At 40.3% G+C, this 20,622-nt stretch overlaps 1 protein-coding gene across 5 annotated transcripts in view; it reads left to right on the forward strand.

Annotated features, from left to right (window-relative positions):
- Window positions 1–20,622, forward strand: part of AHCTF1 (AT-hook containing transcription factor 1) — a 93,403-nt gene that overhangs the window by 17,385 nt on the left and 55,396 nt on the right. For all 5 annotated transcript variants that reach the window (XM_033195911.1, XM_033195914.1, XM_033195910.1 and 2 more), the window contains exons 4-12: window positions 1,466–1,646; window positions 8,936–9,143; window positions 11,369–11,485; window positions 13,031–13,115; window positions 14,540–14,690; window positions 16,717–16,849; window positions 16,947–17,128; window positions 17,939–18,000; window positions 19,110–19,238. In XM_033195911.1, the coding sequence (XP_033051802.1) occupies window positions 1,466–1,646; window positions 8,936–9,143; window positions 11,369–11,485; window positions 13,031–13,115; window positions 14,540–14,690; window positions 16,717–16,849; window positions 16,947–17,128; window positions 17,939–18,000; window positions 19,110–19,238 (1,248 nt within the window). The remainder of the gene's footprint in view (window positions 1–1,465; window positions 1,647–8,935; window positions 9,144–11,368; window positions 11,486–13,030; window positions 13,116–14,539; window positions 14,691–16,716; window positions 16,850–16,946; window positions 17,129–17,938; window positions 18,001–19,109; window positions 19,239–20,622) is intronic.

A 20,622-nucleotide genomic window follows, 5' to 3' on the forward strand; every position in this document is an offset into this window, starting at 1 on the left:
GGTTTACGCCATTCTCCTGCCTCAGCCTCCCGAGTAGCTGGGACTACAGGCACCCGCCACCATGCCCGGCTAGTTTTTTGTATTTTTTAGTAGAGACGGGGTTTCACCGTGGTAGCCAGGATGGTCTCGATTTTCTGACCTCGTGATCTGCCCATCTCGGCCTCTCAAAGTGCTGGGATTACAAGCGTGAGCCACCGCGCCCGGCAATATGTTTATTTTTAACTGCCTTCTAAAATTAAGGTAATATTATTAATCACTTCATATAGTATTTGTATGAGGAATGCAAACTTAGATTCTCTACTCCTCACTGAGGAATTGAATATGTTTTAGTATTTATAGACATTATTATAGTCATTAGAAAAGAAAAAATGATGAAGTTACAGCTTTCAGAGTTAGAAACACTTAAGTAATGTTTTGTATATTAATACAGAGAAAGAGCCAGGCTTTTGTCTGTAGTAAGTTACACCCTGAAGAAAACTTTTAGTCTTATTAACACATAAATCATTGATATCAGATACTTTCTTTTCTTGCCAGAACATTCGTCAGTACAGATTGAGAATCCCCTATCCGAAACGCCTGGGACGAGAAATGTTTTAGATTTCGGGTTTTTGGATTTGGATGTTCAACCTATATTAGCGTAGAAATCACCAAACATTATATATTATCATACCTAATTAATGTTTATGAATTAATAGGAAATTGAAGGAAAGCTAAGTATAAAATATGGATGGCTAGTTACAGACATTTAAAATTTGACTCACAAGATGAAGGAGAAAAATATGACTTCATAAAATAGCTAAAGTATAGCTTTCTTTAAATAATAGCAATTCTTGTTAAGTGTCAGTGATCCAGTGACTGCTAGAACTTTATATGAAGTCCAGTAGAAAGAAGGCTAGACCTCTTCAGTCTTTAAGGTATGAAAAGGACTTAAAATACCTTTTTTTGTTTGTTTTTTAAAGAGTAAGCAGTAAATTTTTTGAGAATGATTAGTTTTTACTCTTACAAGAGTCCATACAATCCTAGAGTAGCTGTTTAAGAGCTTTAAAGTGAGAACGATTTAGGTTTGAGTTTTATGTGTAATGATTTTATGGCTTGAATAACTAGACTAACTTTCTAAGCCTCGGGTTATTTCATCTTTAAAGAGAAATAATCACAGTCTACTATCAAAGCATTGTCATGAACATTAAATGAGCCAGTTCACACAATGCCTGGCATATAGTAAGCTCTCCGTAAACATCAATGTTAGTCCAAGTGCGTGATTTTTTCTGTATTGAGTGATGGTGTAATTCCTAGTGTATCTGAAGATTTCATTATTCGGATCACAAGTATCAAATGCAGATTTACTCTATTTGTTAATCTTAAATCTATTATAACTGATAACCTGCTTTAACTGAAATGTATTGTGCTGTGCATTGTATTTTCTTACTTTGCAGAAGAAAAGCAAATCATGTATTATATTTTCTAGGTGACAGCTATTGAACCTATAATTAATCATGGAGGAGCCAGTGCAAGCACTCAGCATTTACATCCGAGTCTGCGGTGGCTGTTTGGAGTGGCAGCTGTGGTCACTGATGTTGGACAGATCCTTCTTATTGACCTGTGTTTGGATGACTTGTCATGCAATCAGAATGAAGTGGAAGCATCTGGTAATCAGTTCTTTACTTGAAACCAAAATGGAGCACCTGGGTATTCTGTTGCAGTGTTTTTAAATAGCCAAAAATTTTTATAGCAACTGGAGTAAAATAAAAGATGTCTTCCTGTCTATTAAAAAAAAGAGGCATTTAAAAATCTTTTTTATTGGCTGGACCTGAGCACAGTGGATACTTCTTGCATAAGATACTGTTTTGTTGATCAAGTGTTCATATGTTCTCAAGCAGGCCTTGAGAAAGGTAGTGATCATTGATTTTGTTTCCATGTACGTACGTGAATAAGCTCTATTCTTTTTTTTTTTTTTTTTTTTTTTTTTTGAGACGGAGTCTCGCTCTGTCGCCCAGGCTGGAGTGTAGTGGCCGGATCTCAGCTCACTGCAAGTTCCGCCTCCCGGGTTTTACGCCATTCTCCTGCCTCAGCCACCCGCGTAGCTGGGACTACAGGCGCCCACCACCTCGCCCAGCTAGTTTTTTGTATTTTTTAGTAGAGACGGGGTTTCACAGTGTTAGCCAGGATGGTCTCGATCTCCTGACCTCGTGATCCGCCCGTCTCGGCCTCCCAAAGTGCTGGGATTACAGGCTTGAGCCACCGCGCCCGGCTTTTTTTTTTTTTTGAGACGGAGTCTTGCTCTTTCGTCCGGGCTGGAGTGCAGTGGCCGGATCTCAGCTCACTGCAAGCTCCGCCTCCCGGGTTTTACGCCATTCTCCTGCCTCAGCCTCCGGAGTAGCTGGGACTACAGGCGCCCGCCACCTCGCCCGGCTAGTTTTTTTGTATTTTTAGTAGAGACGGGGTTTCACCGTGTTAGCCAGGATGGTCTCGATCTCCTGACCTCGTGATCCGCCCGTCTCGGCCTCCCAAAGTGCTGGGATTACAGGCTTGAGCCACCCCTCCCGGCCAGCTCTATTCTTAAGTAAATGCCGGAGTAAGGGCTAAATGTAAGAAATCTTGAGCCTTATCAGCCAATATGAAATTATCCAGCAATGTACGATCTAACATAGTGGTTTTTTTTTTGGCATATTGTTTATGTTTCTGTGGTAACACTAAGATAGAAATAAAATAATAGGAAATAACAGTAATTAAAAGTCTTTCTCACAAAATGACATCCTAAAATAGAAGTTAATTCTATTCAGATTCAAAGAAAATGAAACAGTTTTTTTCATTTAAATGCTTGTATTTATAAAATTAATTTTTTTAAGTGCTTTCAGTTTTTGAAAATTATGAGACTCTGGTTTATGAAGAAAGGAAAAGCTAAAGTTAAAATGTGTTTTTTTACTCTTAGTTTTTAGAAAAGGACTGTTTGACCCTAAAAAATTTTGACTTTGGCTTTGTGAGGACATTCTTGATTTTTTTTTTTTTTTTTTTTCCTGTTGCCAGGCTAGAGTGCAGTGGCGTAATCCTGGCTCACTGCAACCTCCGCCTCCCGGATTCAACCAGTTCTCCTGCCTCAGCCTCCTGAGTAGCTAAGATTACAGGCAGGCTCCGCCACGCCCGGCTAATTTTTGTATTTTTTTTTTAGTAGAGGTGGGGTTTCACCATATTATCCAGGATGGTCTTCGATCTCTTGAGCTTGTGATCCACCTGCCTTGGCCTCCCAAACTGCTGGGATTACAGGAGTGAGCCACCATGCCCAGCACATTCTTGATTTTTAAAGCAAGCCTAGAATGTCAGTGTAGCTCTTTTCTTTTTTTGTTTTTTTTTTTTGAGACGGAGTCTCGCTCTGTCGCCCAGGCTGGAGTGCAGTGGCCAGATCTCAGCTCACTGCAAGCTCCGCCTCCCGGGTTCACGCCATTCTCCTGCCTCAGCCTCCCAAGTAGCTGGGACTACAGGCGCCCGCCACCTCGCCCGGCTAGTTTTTTTGTATTTTTTAGTAGAGACGGGATTTCACCATGTTAGCCAGGATGGTCTGGATCTCCTGACCTTGTGATCCGCCCGTCTCAGCCTCCCAAAGTGCTGGGATTACAGGCTTGAGCCACCGCACCCGGCCTAGCTCTTTTCATTTATGGAGCAGCTCAGAAATAGATACAAACTATCAACATTTTATCTAGTTTATAATGAACATAACTAATAAAAATTGTCAGTGTATAAAAAAACTGATTAAGACTGCAAGTGGTGGAACCGGGATGGAGGTTGCAGTAAACTGAGATCATGAGATCACAGAGGTTGCAGTAAACCAAGATTGCACCACTGCACTCCAGCCTGGGCGACAGAGCGAGACTCCATCTCAAAAAAAAACAAAAGCAAAAAAACTGCAAGTGGTAAAAACTATACTTAAGAAATGGAAGAGCCAGAATCATTGAACAAAACTTAAATATGCAAAATCAGACCTGAAAAAATTTGATTTGGCAGAAATAATGGTCATACACGCACTTTAAAAAATCTTCATAGAAGAGCTGGGCACAGGCCGGGCACGGTGGCTCAAGCCTGTAATCCCAGCACTTTGGGAGGCCGAGACGGGCGGATCACGAGGTCAGGAGATCGAGACCATCCTGGCTAACATGGTGAAACCCCGTCTCTACTAAAAATACAAAAAACTAGCCGGGCGAGGTGGCGGGCGCCTGTAGTCCCAGCTACTCCAGAGGCTGAGGCAGGAGAATGGCGTAAACCCGGGAGGCGGAGCTTGCAGTGAGCTGAGATCCAGCCACTGCACTCCAGCCTGGGCGACAGAGCAAGACTCCGTCTCAAAAAAAAAAAAAAAAAAGAAGAGCTGGGCACAGTGGCTCATGCCTGGAATCCCAGCACTTTGGGAGGCTGAGGCAGGCAGATCACTTGAGGTCGGGAGTTCGAGACCAGCCTGACCAACATGGAGAAACCCCGTCTCTACTAAAAAATATAACATTAGCCGGGTGAGGTGGCGCATGCCTCTAATCCCTGAGGCGTGAGGCTGAGGCAGGAGAATCACTTGAACCTGGGAGGCGGAGGTTGCAGTGAGCCGAGATCGCGCCATTGCACTGCAGCCTGGGCAACAAGAGTGAAATTCTGTATCAAAAAAAAAAAACACAAAACTTCATCGATAGAAGCTATACCTTAAAATTTGGTATGTGTGGCTGGGCGCGGTGGCTCACGCCTGTAATCCTAGCACTTTGGAGGCCGAGACGGGCGGATCACGAGGTTAGGCAATTGAAACCATCCTGGCTAACACAGTGAAACCCCGTCTCTACTAAAATACAAAAAAAACTAGCCGGGCGAGGTGGCGGGCGCCTGTAGTCCCAGCTACTTGGGAGGCTGAGGCAGGAGAATGGCGTGAACCCGGAAGCGGAGCTTGCAGTGAGCCGAGATCCGGCCACTGCACTCCAGCCTGGGCGGCAGAGCGAGACTCTGTCTCAAAAAAAAAAAACGAAACAAAACCAAAAATTTGGTATATATACAAACCTGATTGATTAATGAAATTTTTATGTAAAGTTTAAATGAAAAGAATTGATTAGCAAAAGCAATAACTAAAAATGAATTTATAAATGATCAGAAATGGTATGACTGCTCTTTATGGAAGATGGATCAAAGAAGTAGGCTTGATGGGCTTTTGTTTCAGAGTGTATTTTGTGGTTATAGGTATAAGGCTAGTTAAAAATGCTTATATTCATAATGAAAACTCCCTTCAAGTCAATATGGTAGCATTAAAATATCTTTCATTTCAGAGGTCAGTAATCAGTAGGTGCACAAGGATGATTTTGTAACAGAAGTCTCTGGATTGTGATCAGAACCATTTCTCAATTTTGAAAATTAGGAAGCAGTTGGACTTTATAGCACAAGAAGTTAAGCTTTAGGGTTTAATGCAAAATAAATTTTCTTGATTACAAAAGTAATTTATGATTACAGCTGTTCAGGCTTCACTGAAATACACCAAGATAGGAAATGAAATTCCAAACATACAGCATAAATACTGTTCTGCAACTTCCCCAAACTTAACCAGTTTCTTATGTATCTTTCCACGTCGAAACACATGGGACCTGCCCATTTCTTTTCAGTAAATTTGTAGTATCCTATTGTGTGAACTGTTTATTGTGGCAAAATCGAATCACTTCTTCTTTGAAAAAGACATCAGAAACGGAAGTGTTTGGGGGTGGGGGCCCTGTTCTAGGACCGTATGATACGATTTTTCCTCCATTATAGCAATGAGAGAATCCGCTCTTGCACGGTGATTATATTAATGTATGAATCTGAGTTTTTTTCTTTTTTTATTGAAGATTTCAGACATTTTCAGATAATTAGAAGAATTCAAGAGTTCCCATATTCCCATCACCCAAAGTCAAGTGAATTTTCAGCATTTACTATGCGTGTGTCAGTTTAGTTCATTCCCCTTTCCTCCCTTCCCTCTTTTCTTCTGTGTTAGTTTAAAGCAAATAGGGATACTTTATTCCATCATCATAATGCCAGTAACACTTCTTTGGTATAATCTGCTATCTAGTCTGTAATCAAATTGATGTGATTATCCAAAGCATCTTTTTACGTTTGGATTGTTTGAATTGGAATTCAAACACTCCGCACATTAATTGCATTTGACGGTTAAGTCTCAAGTCTCCTTGAATGTACAGCAATCCTCTTTCTGCCCTCTCTGTTTTTATTTTTAGTGCCATTGACTTGCTGAAGTTTTCTGATGGAATGTTCCACATTTTGGAATTAACTGTGGTTTCATGTGGTATCATATTTTCGATTTTCTGCAAATGTAAATTAGCTCTAGTTACAGATTAAGGTTTAACATTTTGGCAAGGTGCTTTGGAAGTGCTGAGTACTTCGTATTGTATCACATCGGGAGACACATAGTGTCTAGTAGTTTCAATGTAGTGATCAGTGTATTCTCATGGTGACAGCATGATCCATCCTTTTTAAAGTCTCTCATCAACTTTAAACTAGTGGTTCTCAACGGGGGGTGAATTTTGTCCTCCAGGAGATGTTTGGCAATGTTAGAAGACATTTTTGATTGTTGCTGCTGGTGTTACTTGCTACTAGTAGTTAGAAACTGATGATGTGGGTTAGCATCCTACAGTGTACAGAATAGCCCTCTGCAGGGTAGTCCCCTCTTATCTGTGAGGGATATGTTCCAAGACCCCCAGTGGATGCCGGAAACCACAGCTAGTATTGAATGCTGCACACATGATTTTTTCCTTATTAAGTCAAGAACTTTGACCTTTTCATTTAAAGGAAGCACTTTACAGCCTCTCTTTGGCACATCTGAATTGGCAGTATGACTACTCTTATGCTTTGAGGCCATTGTTAAGTCAAATAAGGGTTACTTGAGCACAAGCACTACAATACTGTGACAGTTGATCTGATAACCAAGATGGCTACTAAGGGTGGCGTATACAGTGTGGATACACCAGACAAAGGGATGATTGATGTCCCTTTGATGGTAGCACATTTCCTTCACACCACTCAGAGAAGCACGCAATTTAAAACTTAGGAATTTGTTGTTGTTTTCTTTTTTTAGAGGCGGGAGTGGCGCAATCTCGGCTCACTACAGCCTCCGCCTCCTGGGTTCAAGTGATTCTCCTGCCTCAGCCTCCCAAGTAGCTTGGACTATGGGTGCATGCCACCACGCCTGGCTTTTTTAGTAGAGACGAGGTTTCATCATATTGGTCAGGCTGGTCTTGAACTCCTGACTTCGTGATCCACCCATCTCAGCCTCCTAAAGTGCTGGGATTACAGGCATGAGTCACCTTGCCTGGCTGAATTTTTTTTATGTGTGTGTGTGTGTGTATATATGGAATTATCTGTTTAATATTTTTGTACTTTGGTTTACTACAGGTAACTGAAATTGGACAGCAAAACTGCAAATAATGGGAGGGAATACTGTAATGCCAAAATTGTAAAACCTACTTTGAACTAACTGTTTCATTCATTAAGATTCTTTTTCTTTTTGAGACGGAGTCTTGCTCTGTCATCCAGGCTGGAGTGCAGTGGCACAATCTTGGCTCACTGCAAGCTTTGCCTCCTGGGTACATGCCATTCTCCTCCTGCCTCAGCCTCCCTAGCAGCTGGGACTACAGGCGCCCACCACCACATGCGGCACATTTTTTTGTTTTGTTTTGTTTTGTTTTAGTAGAGATAGGGTTTCACCGTGTTAGCCAGGTTGGTCTCGATTTCCTGACCTCGTGATCCGCCCGCCTCGGCCTCCCAAAGTGCTGGGATTACAGGCGTGAGCCACCACACTCGGCCTAAGATTCTTGGATATGTCATTTATTTCCTTAAAGGCTGCAAAATGATAATTTTTACGTTCTGTCAAATGTAAAGCATAATTTTCTCATTAATTAGGGCTTTTTGGTCACTCTGAAACACAATGTGTACAGAACAGGCAGGATAAATAGTATTTCTTGAGTTCTAATTTTCAGAGTAAGCAGATGATACCCAGTTACTTCCAGTTGTTCAATATAAGGTCTTTTGTAGGTGGGGAGGGTAGGCTTCCCTCTTGCCCCACCCCTCTTTTTTATTTTTTTATTTTTTTAATCCCTGTGAATTTTTCAGGTTTGGCATGTTTAATATATTTCATTAATTTTCTTGTTTTTGATGCCCAAAATGTCCTTTCGTTGTTAATGAGAGCCCCTTCATGTTGTCTGATACATTTCCTTTCACCTGTGATAGCTTCCTAGATTACTGGCATAAGATGTACCAGGCTCATTTTACGTATTTTCTTCCCCCTGACCTGGAATCGACCATTGCTCCAAGGAAAGTATTTAGATAGTAGTTCTGAATTTCAATAAAGAAATAGTCAGTTTTGGCCGGGCGCGGTGGCTCAAGCCTGTAATCCCAGCACTTTGGGAGGCCGAGACGGGCGGATCACCAGGTCAGGAGATCGAGACCATCCTGGCTAACACGGTGAAACCCCGTCTCTACTAAAAATACAAAAAACTAGCCGGGCGAGGTGGCGGGCGCCTGCAGTCCCAGCTACTCCGGAGGCTGAGACAGGAGAATGGCGTAAAACCCGGGAGGCGGAGCTTGCAGTGAGCTGAGATCGGCCACTGCACTCCAGCCCGGGCGAAAGAGCAAGACTCCGTCTCAAAAAAAAAAAAAAAAAAAAGAAATAGTCAGTTTTATTTATGATGGTTAACCCTAAAAAAATTCTACCATAGATAATATTTGAGAGATACTGAGATAATTTTTTAATATTATATAATTGAATGTATTTTTAAATTATGGCATTTAAATAGATAAGGATGGCAATTTTCTAGTTTAACATACTTTTTTGTTATCACTAATCTTTTAATTTCAATTAACTTCATTTGCAGCTTGAAGAATGGATGACACATTTGCCTTTCTAGTTTTTTAACTTCATTTGTCTAATTTGTGGTTTTAGATCTCGAAGTTCTAACTGGTATCCCAGCTGAAGTACCACACATTAGAGAAAGTGTGATGAGAGAAGGGCGCCATCTGTGTTTCCAGTTAGTAAGTCCGACAGGAACAGCCGTTTCAACGCTTAGCTACATAAACAGGACAAATCAGCTTGCTGTGGGTTTTTCCGACGGCTATCTAGCGCTTTGGAACATGAAGAGCATGAAAAGAGAGTGAGTATAACTCTTTCCCTTACTTGGTTATAGGTAGTTTCTTTTTGCAAATAGCTTGTACTCAGTTGCTAATATTTAAAAATTAGCATAGTGAGAAAAGGATGGGTAGATTAATGATTGAATGAATGACTGAGTATGACTAATTTTTTATGGCATTAAATCAATGTAATACCATAAAGGGATGACTTAGCACATGAATTTAGCTTGATTTTTTTTCAGTGTTTATTTAAAAGGCATTACAGTCATTGTGTTTAACATGCTAGTAAAGCATGACTTTGTAACTTTACAATGTCTTGGTCAACAACAGACCTTATATAAGAAAGGGGTCTCTTGGCCGGGCGCGGTGGCTCAAGCCTGTAATCCCAGCACTTTGGGAGGCCGAGACGGGCGGATCACGAGGTCAGGAGATCGAGACCATCCTGGCTAACATGGTGAAACCCCGTCTCTACTAAAAAATACAAAAAACTAGCCGGGCGACATGGCGGGCGCCTGTAGTCCCAGCTGCTTGGGAGGCTGAGGCAGGAGAATGGCGTAAACCCAGGAGGCGGAGCTTGCAGTGAGCTGAGACCCGGCCACTGCACTCCAGCCTGGGCGGCAGAGCGAGACTCCGTCTCAAAAAAAAAAAAAAAAAAAAAAAAAAAAAAAGAAAGGGGTCTCATAAAATTTTACTGTATTTTGATTGTACCTTTTTAATATTTAGATACATAAATGCTTACCATTGTGTTATAGTTGCCTGCAGTATTCCATACAGTACCATGCTGTACAGGTTAGTAGACTAAGAGCAACAGGCTATACCATAGAGCCTTGGTAGGTAGTAGGTTGTGCCATCTAGGTTTGTGTTACTACACTGTATGATGTTTGCACAATGACTGAATCCCTGATGAGCGCTTCTCAGAACAGATCCCCTTTACAGAACAAAAACATGACTGTGTTTGTATAGTATGAGTTCTTTCAGAAGTACCTTCTCAATCATCATCTATGTAAAGTAACAGCTTAATAAAGAATTCTCAGTTGAGAGGGAAAAAAAGGATTTTTAAAAATCAAAGTTACAAAATACTTGTGTTTTAAATTTTTTATGCTGTCAAAAAGTCCCAAAAATATAATTATATTGATACTTTGTAGCTAAGTTAATTTGTGCTAAGAGTTAAGTAGATGCCTATTGGCTCTTAAGTTGTCAATTGATTTGTTTCTCCATTTTTCCCAAGGCATATTGATATATTTTATTGAGCAATTTATCTTATGGGAAGTGTATCTTAACTCTCTTTGCTGTTATCCTTTTGTCAGCTCTTTTTTTTTTCCTTTTTTTTCTTGAGGCGGGGTCTCACTCTGTCGCCCAGGTTGGAGTGCAGTGGCACGATCTTGGCTCACTGCAACCTCCACTTCCCAGGTTCAAGCGATTTTCCTGCCTCAGCCACCTGAGTAGCTGGGACTACAGGTGTGCACCACCGTGCCCAGCTAGTTTTTGTATTTTTTTAAAAATTAAAAAAATTTTTTTTTAGAGACGGGTTTTCACCATGTTGGTCAGGCTGGTCTCAAACTCCTGACCTTGTGATCCACCTGCCTCGGTCTCCCAAAGTGCTAGGATTACAAGTGTGAGCCACCGCACCCAGCCCCTAGTTTGTCAGCTTTGAATTTGCTCCTCAAGAAATAACTGCAGTACCTCGCTTCTACAGTAGTGCTTTCTCTAACACTATCATCTCTTCGTCAATTTTTGCTTTGTTTCTAAGTCATCTTCTGTTGTAGTAGTGGGGAAACTGACGCTAAACTCAAACAGCTGAAAAGTCTTGTGGCAGTATCTTGTCTCTTTGTAGGGCACCTTTTATGGCTAAGCGGTATGTAGGAGTATACATTGACTATGACTCTTAGGACCAGTTTACACAGACATGAAGGCATATGCTTGAGTAATTCTAACTCTCGTCACTTCTGCCTCTCAGGCATTGAATACGATTCTTAGGACCAGTTTACACACACACAAATGCCTCCGCTTGAGTAATTCTAACTGTTCCCAGTTCTCTCTGGGGGGGATGGGTACCATGACCATAGTCTTGATGTCTTGTGCCCTGTGTATTTTTGCAGATAAGATGACTTGGCCATGACCCACAGATCACTTATCCTGGGGGAATGTATGAACAGTGGTTGCCTAATCCAAATTCTTACATGATGTACCTTCTTCCTTTCTATAAAATAACTTAAAAATATGAAATATACCAATTTGTCTGTTTCAGATATTACATACAATTGGAAAGTGGACGAGTTCCTGTGTATGCTGTCACTTTTCAAGAACCTGAGAATGATCCTCGGAATTGCTGTTATTTGTGGGCTGTTCAGTCTACACAAGACAGGTAGGTCTCATACAAACAGTTTTTTTGTTTGTTTGTTTTTTGTTTTTTGAGACGGAGTCTCGTTCTGTAGCCCAGACTGGAGTGTAGTGGCGCAATCTCGGCTCACTGCAACCTCCGCCTCATGGATTCATGCCATTCTCCTGCCTCAGCCTCCTGAGTAGCTGGGACTACAGGTGCCCGCCACCACGACTGGCTAATTTTTGTATTTTTAGTAGAGACAGGGTTTCACCATGTTGGTCAGGTTGATCTTGAGCTCCTGACTCGTGATCTGCCTGCCTCAGCTTCCCAGAGTGCTGGGATTACAGGCGTGAGCCCCCGTGCCTAGCTTGATACATACGGTCTTTAAAAATTAGTCAAAAATAGAACAGGTAGTCTATGTAGTTATGTAGTCTTTTTTAGTGAAGGCAACATAATTCTTTCAGTGAATTAGTGAGTAGTAGTTGAAATTATTTTAAAACTTAAATAGTTGTTTGTACATGCTTGAATAATTCTGAGATATCGGAAGAAATTGTGCCAACTTATTTGGATGTTTTTCACAGATTTAGAGAGCCTTGGAACCTTCCAAGTACCCTGCTGTCTTGTTCTCAGTCTCAGTACCCTGCTTTCTTATTCTTCAAATGTACTTGGAGATTGAGAACAAGAGAGCTGGATACTCAGCAGAGGACTGAGGAGTGAAATAGTATGGTGTGAAGAACATTAGAAAGGTGTGGTATGAAGAACATTAGGAAGGTGTGGTGTGCTAGAAGCCAAATAAAAGAAATAAGAACTAGTAATAGGAATTATGAAGAGGGATCAACTAGTAGTAAGATTCAAATTCAGATGGTGTGGCTCTGGAATCTGTGCTCTTAACACTCACTGCATACTTTGTGCTTGAGTTCTTCTCTACAGGGCTGATTTAGTATCTTCACTTTGTGTCTTGATTGTATAGGCCTTGTCTTCATGGTCCAGGGCAACATCCACATTAAAAAAAATTTTTTCCCCACCCTTCCCCTAACTGCCCTTTCTCCTTCCCACACTTCCCACTGTCCTTTGAACCTCTACATTTTAAGTAAAAATAGCAAGATGGAGGAAGAGACCAGGATGAAACCACAAAGGATATTTTGTTCCTTAAGGAGGGTTCTCTGAGGTTACTATGGGGTAATTCTGTTTACATCCTGGCCACAACTTTACCACAGGGTACTGCACCTAGCTGCAAAGGAAGCTGGGAAATGTACAACTTTAGGCAACCATGTGTTTAAGTAGAGTATACCCATTGAGGAAGGAATATTTGAGAAATAATATTGAGGAATCAGTCTTTGCCACATATGATACCTCCTACAGTATGCAATCAACATCAGTTTAGTTGATTAGAATCAATAATAAATATCAGTTATTATTTCAAAGGACTACATTTTATGAAAATTACCAAATAAAACTAAATTCTTCACAGTGATCTTAGTTTTGTCACATGCAGTCAACGTTGCAAGCAAACTAAACTTACTTGGATAGTAGGAGGTGTTTACTGTGTTAATATACTCAGTGCATCTTGGTTAATTTCTGTTTCAGTGAAGGGGATGTTTTGAGTTTGCATCTGCTGCAGCTGGCCTTTGGTAATAGAAAGTGTTTGGCATCAGGACAAATCTTATATGAGGTAAATGGTCATTGGACTATGGGTTTATATGATTTTGTTGTTTTCTATTTTAAATATGCTGTCTTTGTTTTAAGATATTGAAAAGTGATTCTTTGGTTTTTTTTTTTGAGATAGAATCTCACTCTGTTGCCCAGGCTGGAGTGCAGTGATGCGATCTTGGCTCACTGCAACCTCCACCCCCCGGATTCATGCAATTCTTTGCTTCAGCCTCCAGAGTAGCTGGGATTACAGGTGCCCGCCACCATACCTGGCTAATTTTTTTGTATTTTTAGTGGAGATGGGATTTTACCATCTTGGCCAGGCTGGTCTTGAACTCCTGACCTCATGATCCACCTGCCTCAACCTCCCAAAGTGCTGGGATTACAGGCGTGAGCCACCGTGCCTGGCCGTGAAAAGCGATTCTTATGTGCAAATTAATATTGTATTCGTAATATAGTAGAAGTAGTGTTAAATTAGAGATCTGTTTTATCTGTTGACCAAGGTAGTATTCTTAACTTCTCAGATACAATTTTCGTCTACAATGAGTGTATTGGACTAGATTCAAGCTTGTGGCTTAATTGGTACCCAGGAAAAATAATTCCACTTTGTTGCTCTAACATATCAAGCATTAAGCCAAGGTGTGATTTTTATAAGAGGGTATATGCATCTAGACTTTTAGATGGCTACCTATTTTTCGGCTGAATTCCTGAGGAAGTAGGGGTGCTGCTAATAGCTATATTTTGTACACCCTCACATACCTGTCTCTAGAACCGACTTTCCTTAACCTAATGTGTGAGGGGTATAGAAATGGGTTTCAGGGAATCCATAAAGTCCCTGAATCATGTGTTGCATTTTTATGGGGAAGTCTGATAGCCTTTTGTCAAGATTCTTAAAGGTATCAATAAGCTAAAAGTCTAAGAACTATTCTAGAGCAAGAATTTCTGTGAGAACACAGCTATAGTATTGCTGGTCTGGGATGTATGCATATATAATTTTGATGGTTATTCCACTTTACATATCAACCAGTAGTGCATGAGGGCTTCTGTGTTTAATAACAACTTTGGAAGACTTGTTGGTAATTATTTTTGAGAGACTAAATCTCACTTTTTATTTGTTTTAAAGTATGTAAAATTTTAGAGCCTTTTTCCATGATTGGTTCTCTTCAGTCTAAATTGTTTTCTTTGTATTGTGTGAACAATCTTTAAATTTGGAGAATATTTAATTTTAGAGTGACCTTTTGCCTAGAATCAGATGAATATTTACGTGTATTTTATGTTACGGGGTTAAATTTGGAGAATATTTAATTTTACAGTGACTTTTGCCTAGAATCAGATGAATATTTGCGTGTATTTTATGTTACAGGGGTTAAATTTGGAGAATATTTAATTTTACAGTGACCTTTTGCCTAGAATCAGATGAATATTTGCATGTATTTTATGTTACAGGGGTTAGAATACTGTGAAGAAAGATACACCCTGGACCTGACAGGTGGCATGTTCCCTTTGAGGGGACAGACGAGTAATACCAAATTGTTGGGATGCCAGAGTATAGAGAAATTTCGATCTCATGGTGACAGGGAGGAAGGCATGAATGAAGGTTAGTTAAAGTACTTGAAATATGTCATGTGAAGGCTGGATTTAAAATTTATGACAGGTATTTCCCAGATTTCATACTCCTGGCAGTTAAGAAAATTAGAATAGTAATTATGGAATTTATTCAGTTCTATATGAGATACTAGATATTTCTTGCTCTCCAGATTGCTATGTATAACTAAAAAATAAAATAGATCAGGGTAATGAAGGACCCTTTTATTTTAATCTAGTTCTCAAAACAAACAGGTGATCCCTAGTCTGAATTAGTGTGACTAGTCTTTGAATGAAGTTTGCTTGTATATTTTTTGAGCCTTATATGGTATACATGCCTTGGTTGTCTTGAATGTTTTCTGTTTCCTTTAGTATCATCGCTTTTTCCTGGCAATTTTTTTTTGCTTAACGTTTCAGAGCCCTGTTTCTCCATCTGTAAGTGGGATCATACAGTTAGATCTTTTGCAAAGGGTAGTTGTGAGGGTTAAATCACACAGTGAATTTACCCAACCCAGAAGTGCCCTTTTGGCTAGGGCCTGTATCTGTATTTCTGATCCAGTTTTCAGATCCAGTTAAACATGTGAAAAAACAGAACTTGTCATGAGCTCACTTCTTTTTAAAATACTTATTTATTTATTTAGAGACAGGGTGTCACTCTGATGCCCATGCTGGCCCAGGCCTGAGTGTGGGTGTCACGATCTTGGCTCGTTGCAGCCTTGACCTTCTGGGCTCAAGCAGTTCTCCCACCTTGGTCTCCCAAGTAACTGGTACTAGAGGCATACACCACAACGCTTGGCTAATTTTTGTATTTTTTGTAGTGGCAGGGTGTTTTGTTTTTTTGTTTTGTTTTGTTTTGTTTTGTTTGAGATGGAGTCTCGCTCTGTTGCCCAGGCTGGAGTGCAGTGGTGTGATCTCAGCTCACTACAAGCTCCCCCTCCCGGGTTCATGCCATTCTCCTGCCTCACCCTTCTGGGTAGCTGGGGCTACAAGCACTGGCCACCACGCCTGGCTAATTTTTTGTATATTTAGTAGAGACGGGGTTTCACCATGTTAGCCAGGATGGTCTGCATCTCCTGACCTCATGATCCACCTGCCTCGGCCTCCCAAAGTGCTGGGATTACAGGCGTGAGCCACCATACCTGGCCTGGTTTTTTTTTTCTTTTTTTTAGAGACAGGGTCTCACTATCGCCCAGGCTGGAGAGCAGTCGCACGATCTCAGCTCACTGCAACCTCTGCCTCCCAGGTTCAAGTGATCCTCCCACCTCAGCCTCCTGAGTAACTGGGACTACAGGTGCATGCCACAATGCCCAGCTAATTTTTGTATTTTTTTTGTAGAGGTGAGGTTTTGCTGTGTTGCTTGGGCTGGTGTCGAACTTCTGGGCTCAATTGATCTGCCCACCTTGGCCTTCCAAAGTGCTGGGATTACAAGCGTGAACCACTGCACCTGGCCATGCTCTCTCTTATTCCTCATTCTTTCTGTTTCCTTATAGTAGTGTTTCAAAGTTTTACTTTCTTCTTCTCCTATTGATGTCCCTTACTCTGTTTCTGTCTTTCCATTCCACAGGCACCATCCAAGCACTTTTCTTTTCCCCCCTTTACCATGTAACTAGATAAGTCCCTCTCAACTGAGGTTCATCATAATAAAGCCTTAATGCCCAAAGGCATCCATTTTAGGTAGTGAATTAACTTCTCTAGTACTAGCTCTGTATCATCCTTGGGAAAGAGACAGTTCATTCAAATCATTTTCTACTTTGTGCTTCTAATACCTCAACATTGCTCAAGTATTAACTGAGAACAAGCAAGGATATAACTTCCGGTAAGTGAGTACTTTTTAGTAAGGCCTTAAAATTGAGGAACAGTCAAAATGCAAGTGAATGAATCTGGTCTTACATACAAATGATATAAATGCGTTTTAATGAATCAAGTGGAATATGAGTTAAACCTCTTAATTTATGAGAAGATCTTGCTATAATTCTGTTGAGGTGATTTGACTTTGAGATTGTTTATTCTGTTTTTAAAAATTATCTTTTTTTTTCCAGCTCTATCTCCTGACACTAGTGTTTCGGTCTTTACCTGGCAGGTGAATATATATGGACAGGGAAAGCCTTCTATATATTTGGGGCTTTTCGATATAAATCGTTGGTATCATGCACAAATGCCAGATTCGTTAAGGTATGATTCTTTCTGTCTTTTCTTTCTCTCTCCTTTCTCTTTGTGTTTGTATATGTAGCTGATTAATGACTTAGTAATGTTTTAAATTTTCTTTTAGGTCAGGAGAATACCTACATAATTGCTCTTATTTTGCACTGTGGTCTTTGGAGTCTGTTGTAAGTAGAACTTCTCCACATGGCATCTTGGATATATTAGTACATGAGAGAAGTTTAAATAGAGGAGTCCCTCCTTCATATCCACCTCCTGAGCAGTTTTTTAACCCAAGCACTTATAATTTTGGTATGTATTTCCTTAACATTACCTCTTAAGAAAAGTAATGCACAAAAGTATGTAAATGTCTGTGTTGTGTAGTTTATTCATTTGGTGTTATCCGTTTATATCTCACGGTTAATTAACATATGGATAACTTAGGAAGTTAATATATGCACACGAGAAATTTAGTATTTTTGTTTTATAAAGGAATTATGACTTATTTTGAACCTGCTAGGAAAGATATTAACTATTTCACATCTGCATTTTATAGTAGTTTTTTTTTTTTGCTGTGTTTCTCAGCTGTGCTCGGAGTTTTTTGAGTTTTTTTTTTTTTTTTTTTTTTTGAGACGGAATCTCACTCTGTCGCCCAGGCTGGAGTGCAGTGGCCGGATCTCAGCTCACTGCAAGCTCCACCTCCCGGGTTCACGCCATTCTCCTGTCTCAGCCTCCCGAGTAGCTGGGACTACAGGCGCCCGCCTCGTCGCCCGGCTAGTTTTTTGTATTTTTTTAGTAGAGGCGGGGTTTCACCGTATTAGCCAGGATGGTCTCGATCTCCTGACCTCGTGATCCGCCCGTCTCGGCCTCCCAAAGTGCTGGGATTACAGGCTTGAGCCACCGCGCCCAGCTTGAGTTTTGTTTTTTGCTTTTTTCTTGTTGTTTTGCTGTGTAATAGGTTTGTTATCTATTCTTTGGATGAAAATACCTAGAAAAGTTTATTTAAAGATTTATTATATGTAATAGTTTGACGCCTTGCAGTCTGTTATTTGGATAAATTTTGTTCTATTAATGCCATTTTAAATATATGTAAGTGGATAATTTTTTAAATCTTTTTTATAGATGCCACTTGTTTGTTAAACTCAGGAGTTGTTCATTTAACTTGTACTGGCTTTCAGAAGGAGGTAGGTGACAACTAGTGATTTCTTAATTGAACTGAATCAGATCTTGGAATATAGTTGATTTACAGATTTAAGTTTGACTTAGTGTTAGTGAAATTGACGGTTGTTTTGGCTTAAATGGTGGCTTCTGCTATGTTTATGAGATTAGCAACTAATAGTATCAGTTACTAATGACAACCTGCCAGAAGACGAATTGAATATTTTTAGCAACTAATTTATGTAGATGCTAGTTACTTGAACCTCAAGCTTTCTGTCTCCTCAGAAAGCTTATGAGGAAATGAAGTAATGTAAAGAAGGTACCTAGCACAGTGGTATAGTGCCTGGCACAGGAAAAAAAAAAGAATTTTGAAAAATACTTTTCTCTTATAGAGACGGAGTTTCGCTCTTGTTGCCCAGGCTGGAGTGCAGTGGCGCCATCTCGGCTCATTGCAACCTCTGCCACCCAGGTTCAAGCGATTCTCCTGCCTCCGCTACCTGAGTAGCTGGGATTACAGGTGCCTGCCAGCACGCTTGGCTAATATTTTGTATTTTTAGTAGAGATGGGGTTTCACCATGTTGGCCAGGCTGGTCTGAAACTCCTGACCTCAGGTGATCCGCGTGCCTCAGCCTCCCAAAGTGTTGGGATTATAAGGGTGAGCCACTGTGCCTGGCCTGAAAAATACTTTTCTAGGGAAGCATGATGTGTCAGACCTTTTCATGGATAATCGACCAGATGTGGATGAATGCCATATTTATACTTCATATCAAATCTCTTTCACATTAGATAAAGAGGAATAGACTGCTGGAGTTTTTCTCTGTGTGTGTGTGTGTGTGTGTGAGTTTTGTCAAGATGTCACCAAACCTGTCAGCTTTAAAGAAGACAGCAGGGTTATACAGTTCATAAAAATATATAAGCTGCCTTTTGCTTATATATATTTTGTATTATTCACAACTGGCAAGCATTGGTTAAGCTTAAGAACCTATAAACTGTTTCTTGCAAGGAAATACAGTCTTTCATAATTTCCATTTGCTATCTTTAAATTTTACTTAAATTTTAAGTGTAATTTATTAATCTTAAATTTGATGATTCCAATTGAGTATTGATTGATGCCTTACTAATTTATCTGTTACAGACTTTGACTTTTTTAAAGAAATCAGGGCCATCACTCAATGAAGTCATTCCTGATGGTTATAATCGATGTCTTGTAGCTGGCCTTCTTTCCCCAAGATTTGTTGATATTCAGCCTTCCAGTTTAAGCCAAGTGAGATGATTTTTGACTCTTACTGTTTCTTTCGGTTGGATCACGTTACTAGCTTTCTATTATAATAAAAATGTATTAGGTAATTTCTGCAAAAATAGGTGAAGTAGTGTAATGCTGACTCTGGGTGATCAGCAGTTGTGGTCTTAGGTTTGGCTTAAAATTCCTACTCCTAATACCCAATAGGCCATAACTTGGCAGCAGATTGACTTAGCTGTATAGAAGGATATAAGACAGGAAACACCTCATGGCTGCATCAGGCCAAATGCAGTGGCATGGTTCACTGTAGCCTCAACCCCTTGTGCTTAAGCAGTCTTCCCATCCCAGCCTCCCCAAGTAGCTAGGACTACAGACAGGCACCAGTATGCTTAGCCTTTTTTTTTTTTTTTTTTTTTTTTTTTGGTAGAGACAGGGTCTGGCTGTGTTGCCTAGGCTGCTCTTGAACACCTGGCCTCAAATTATCCTTCCACCTTGGCATCCCAAAGTGCTGAAATTACAGGCATGAACCACCTTGCCCAGCCTGTAATAATGTATTTTTACTGTACCTTTTCTATGTCTAAATACACATATACTTCACATTGTGTTACAGATGCTTACAGTATACAGCACAGTAACGTGCTGTACAGGTTTGTAGCTTAGGAGCTATATATATAGCCTTGATACGTGGTAGACTACACCATCTAACTTTGTATAAGTACACTCTTAACCGTGATTGCACAACAACAAAACACACCTAACGAAACATTTAACAGAACGTATCCCCATCATTAAGCAACACATGGCTGTATGGAAAAATGCAATTCATTTTTGTATATTTATTTGATATCCACATAACTTTCAAGGTATGTGACCATCAGCAAATAATAGACTTTTTTCGTTTGTTTGTTACTACCTTTTTCTTTTTTTGAGACAGCAGCTTGTTCTGTTGCCCGGATTGGAGTGCAGTGGCACGATCTTGGCTCACTGTAACCCTCCAACCTCCTGGGTTCAAGTGATTATCCTGCCTCAGCTTCCTGAGTAGCTGGAACTAGAGGCATGTGCCTCCACACCCGGCTAATTTTTTATTTTTAGTAGAGACAAAGTTTTACCATTTTGGCCAGTCTGGTCTCTTAACTCCTGACCTCAAGTGATCTGCCCGCCTCAGTCTCCCAAAGTGCTGGAATTACACGTGGGAGCCACTGTGCCTGACCAGTTACTGACTTTTCTCATTGCAATGTGGTAGAACTTCTATCAACTATAGGATAATAATGTTAGTAGCAGATGTTTTTGTTTTGTCTCTGGTATTAATGTAAATGGCTGCAGTGAGTCTCTATTTAGAATCATGCCTTCTTGGGTTTTGTGGACCATTATCTTGTAATTCCCCCTGTACCTATTTAACTTACATTCA

This window comes from Trachypithecus francoisi, unplaced genomic scaffold, assembly GCF_009764315.1.
Source record: "Trachypithecus francoisi isolate TF-2019V2 unplaced genomic scaffold, Tfra_2.0 Lachesis_group5, whole genome shotgun sequence".
NCBI classification, from domain to species: Eukaryota; Metazoa; Chordata; class Mammalia; order Primates; family Cercopithecidae; genus Trachypithecus; species Trachypithecus francoisi.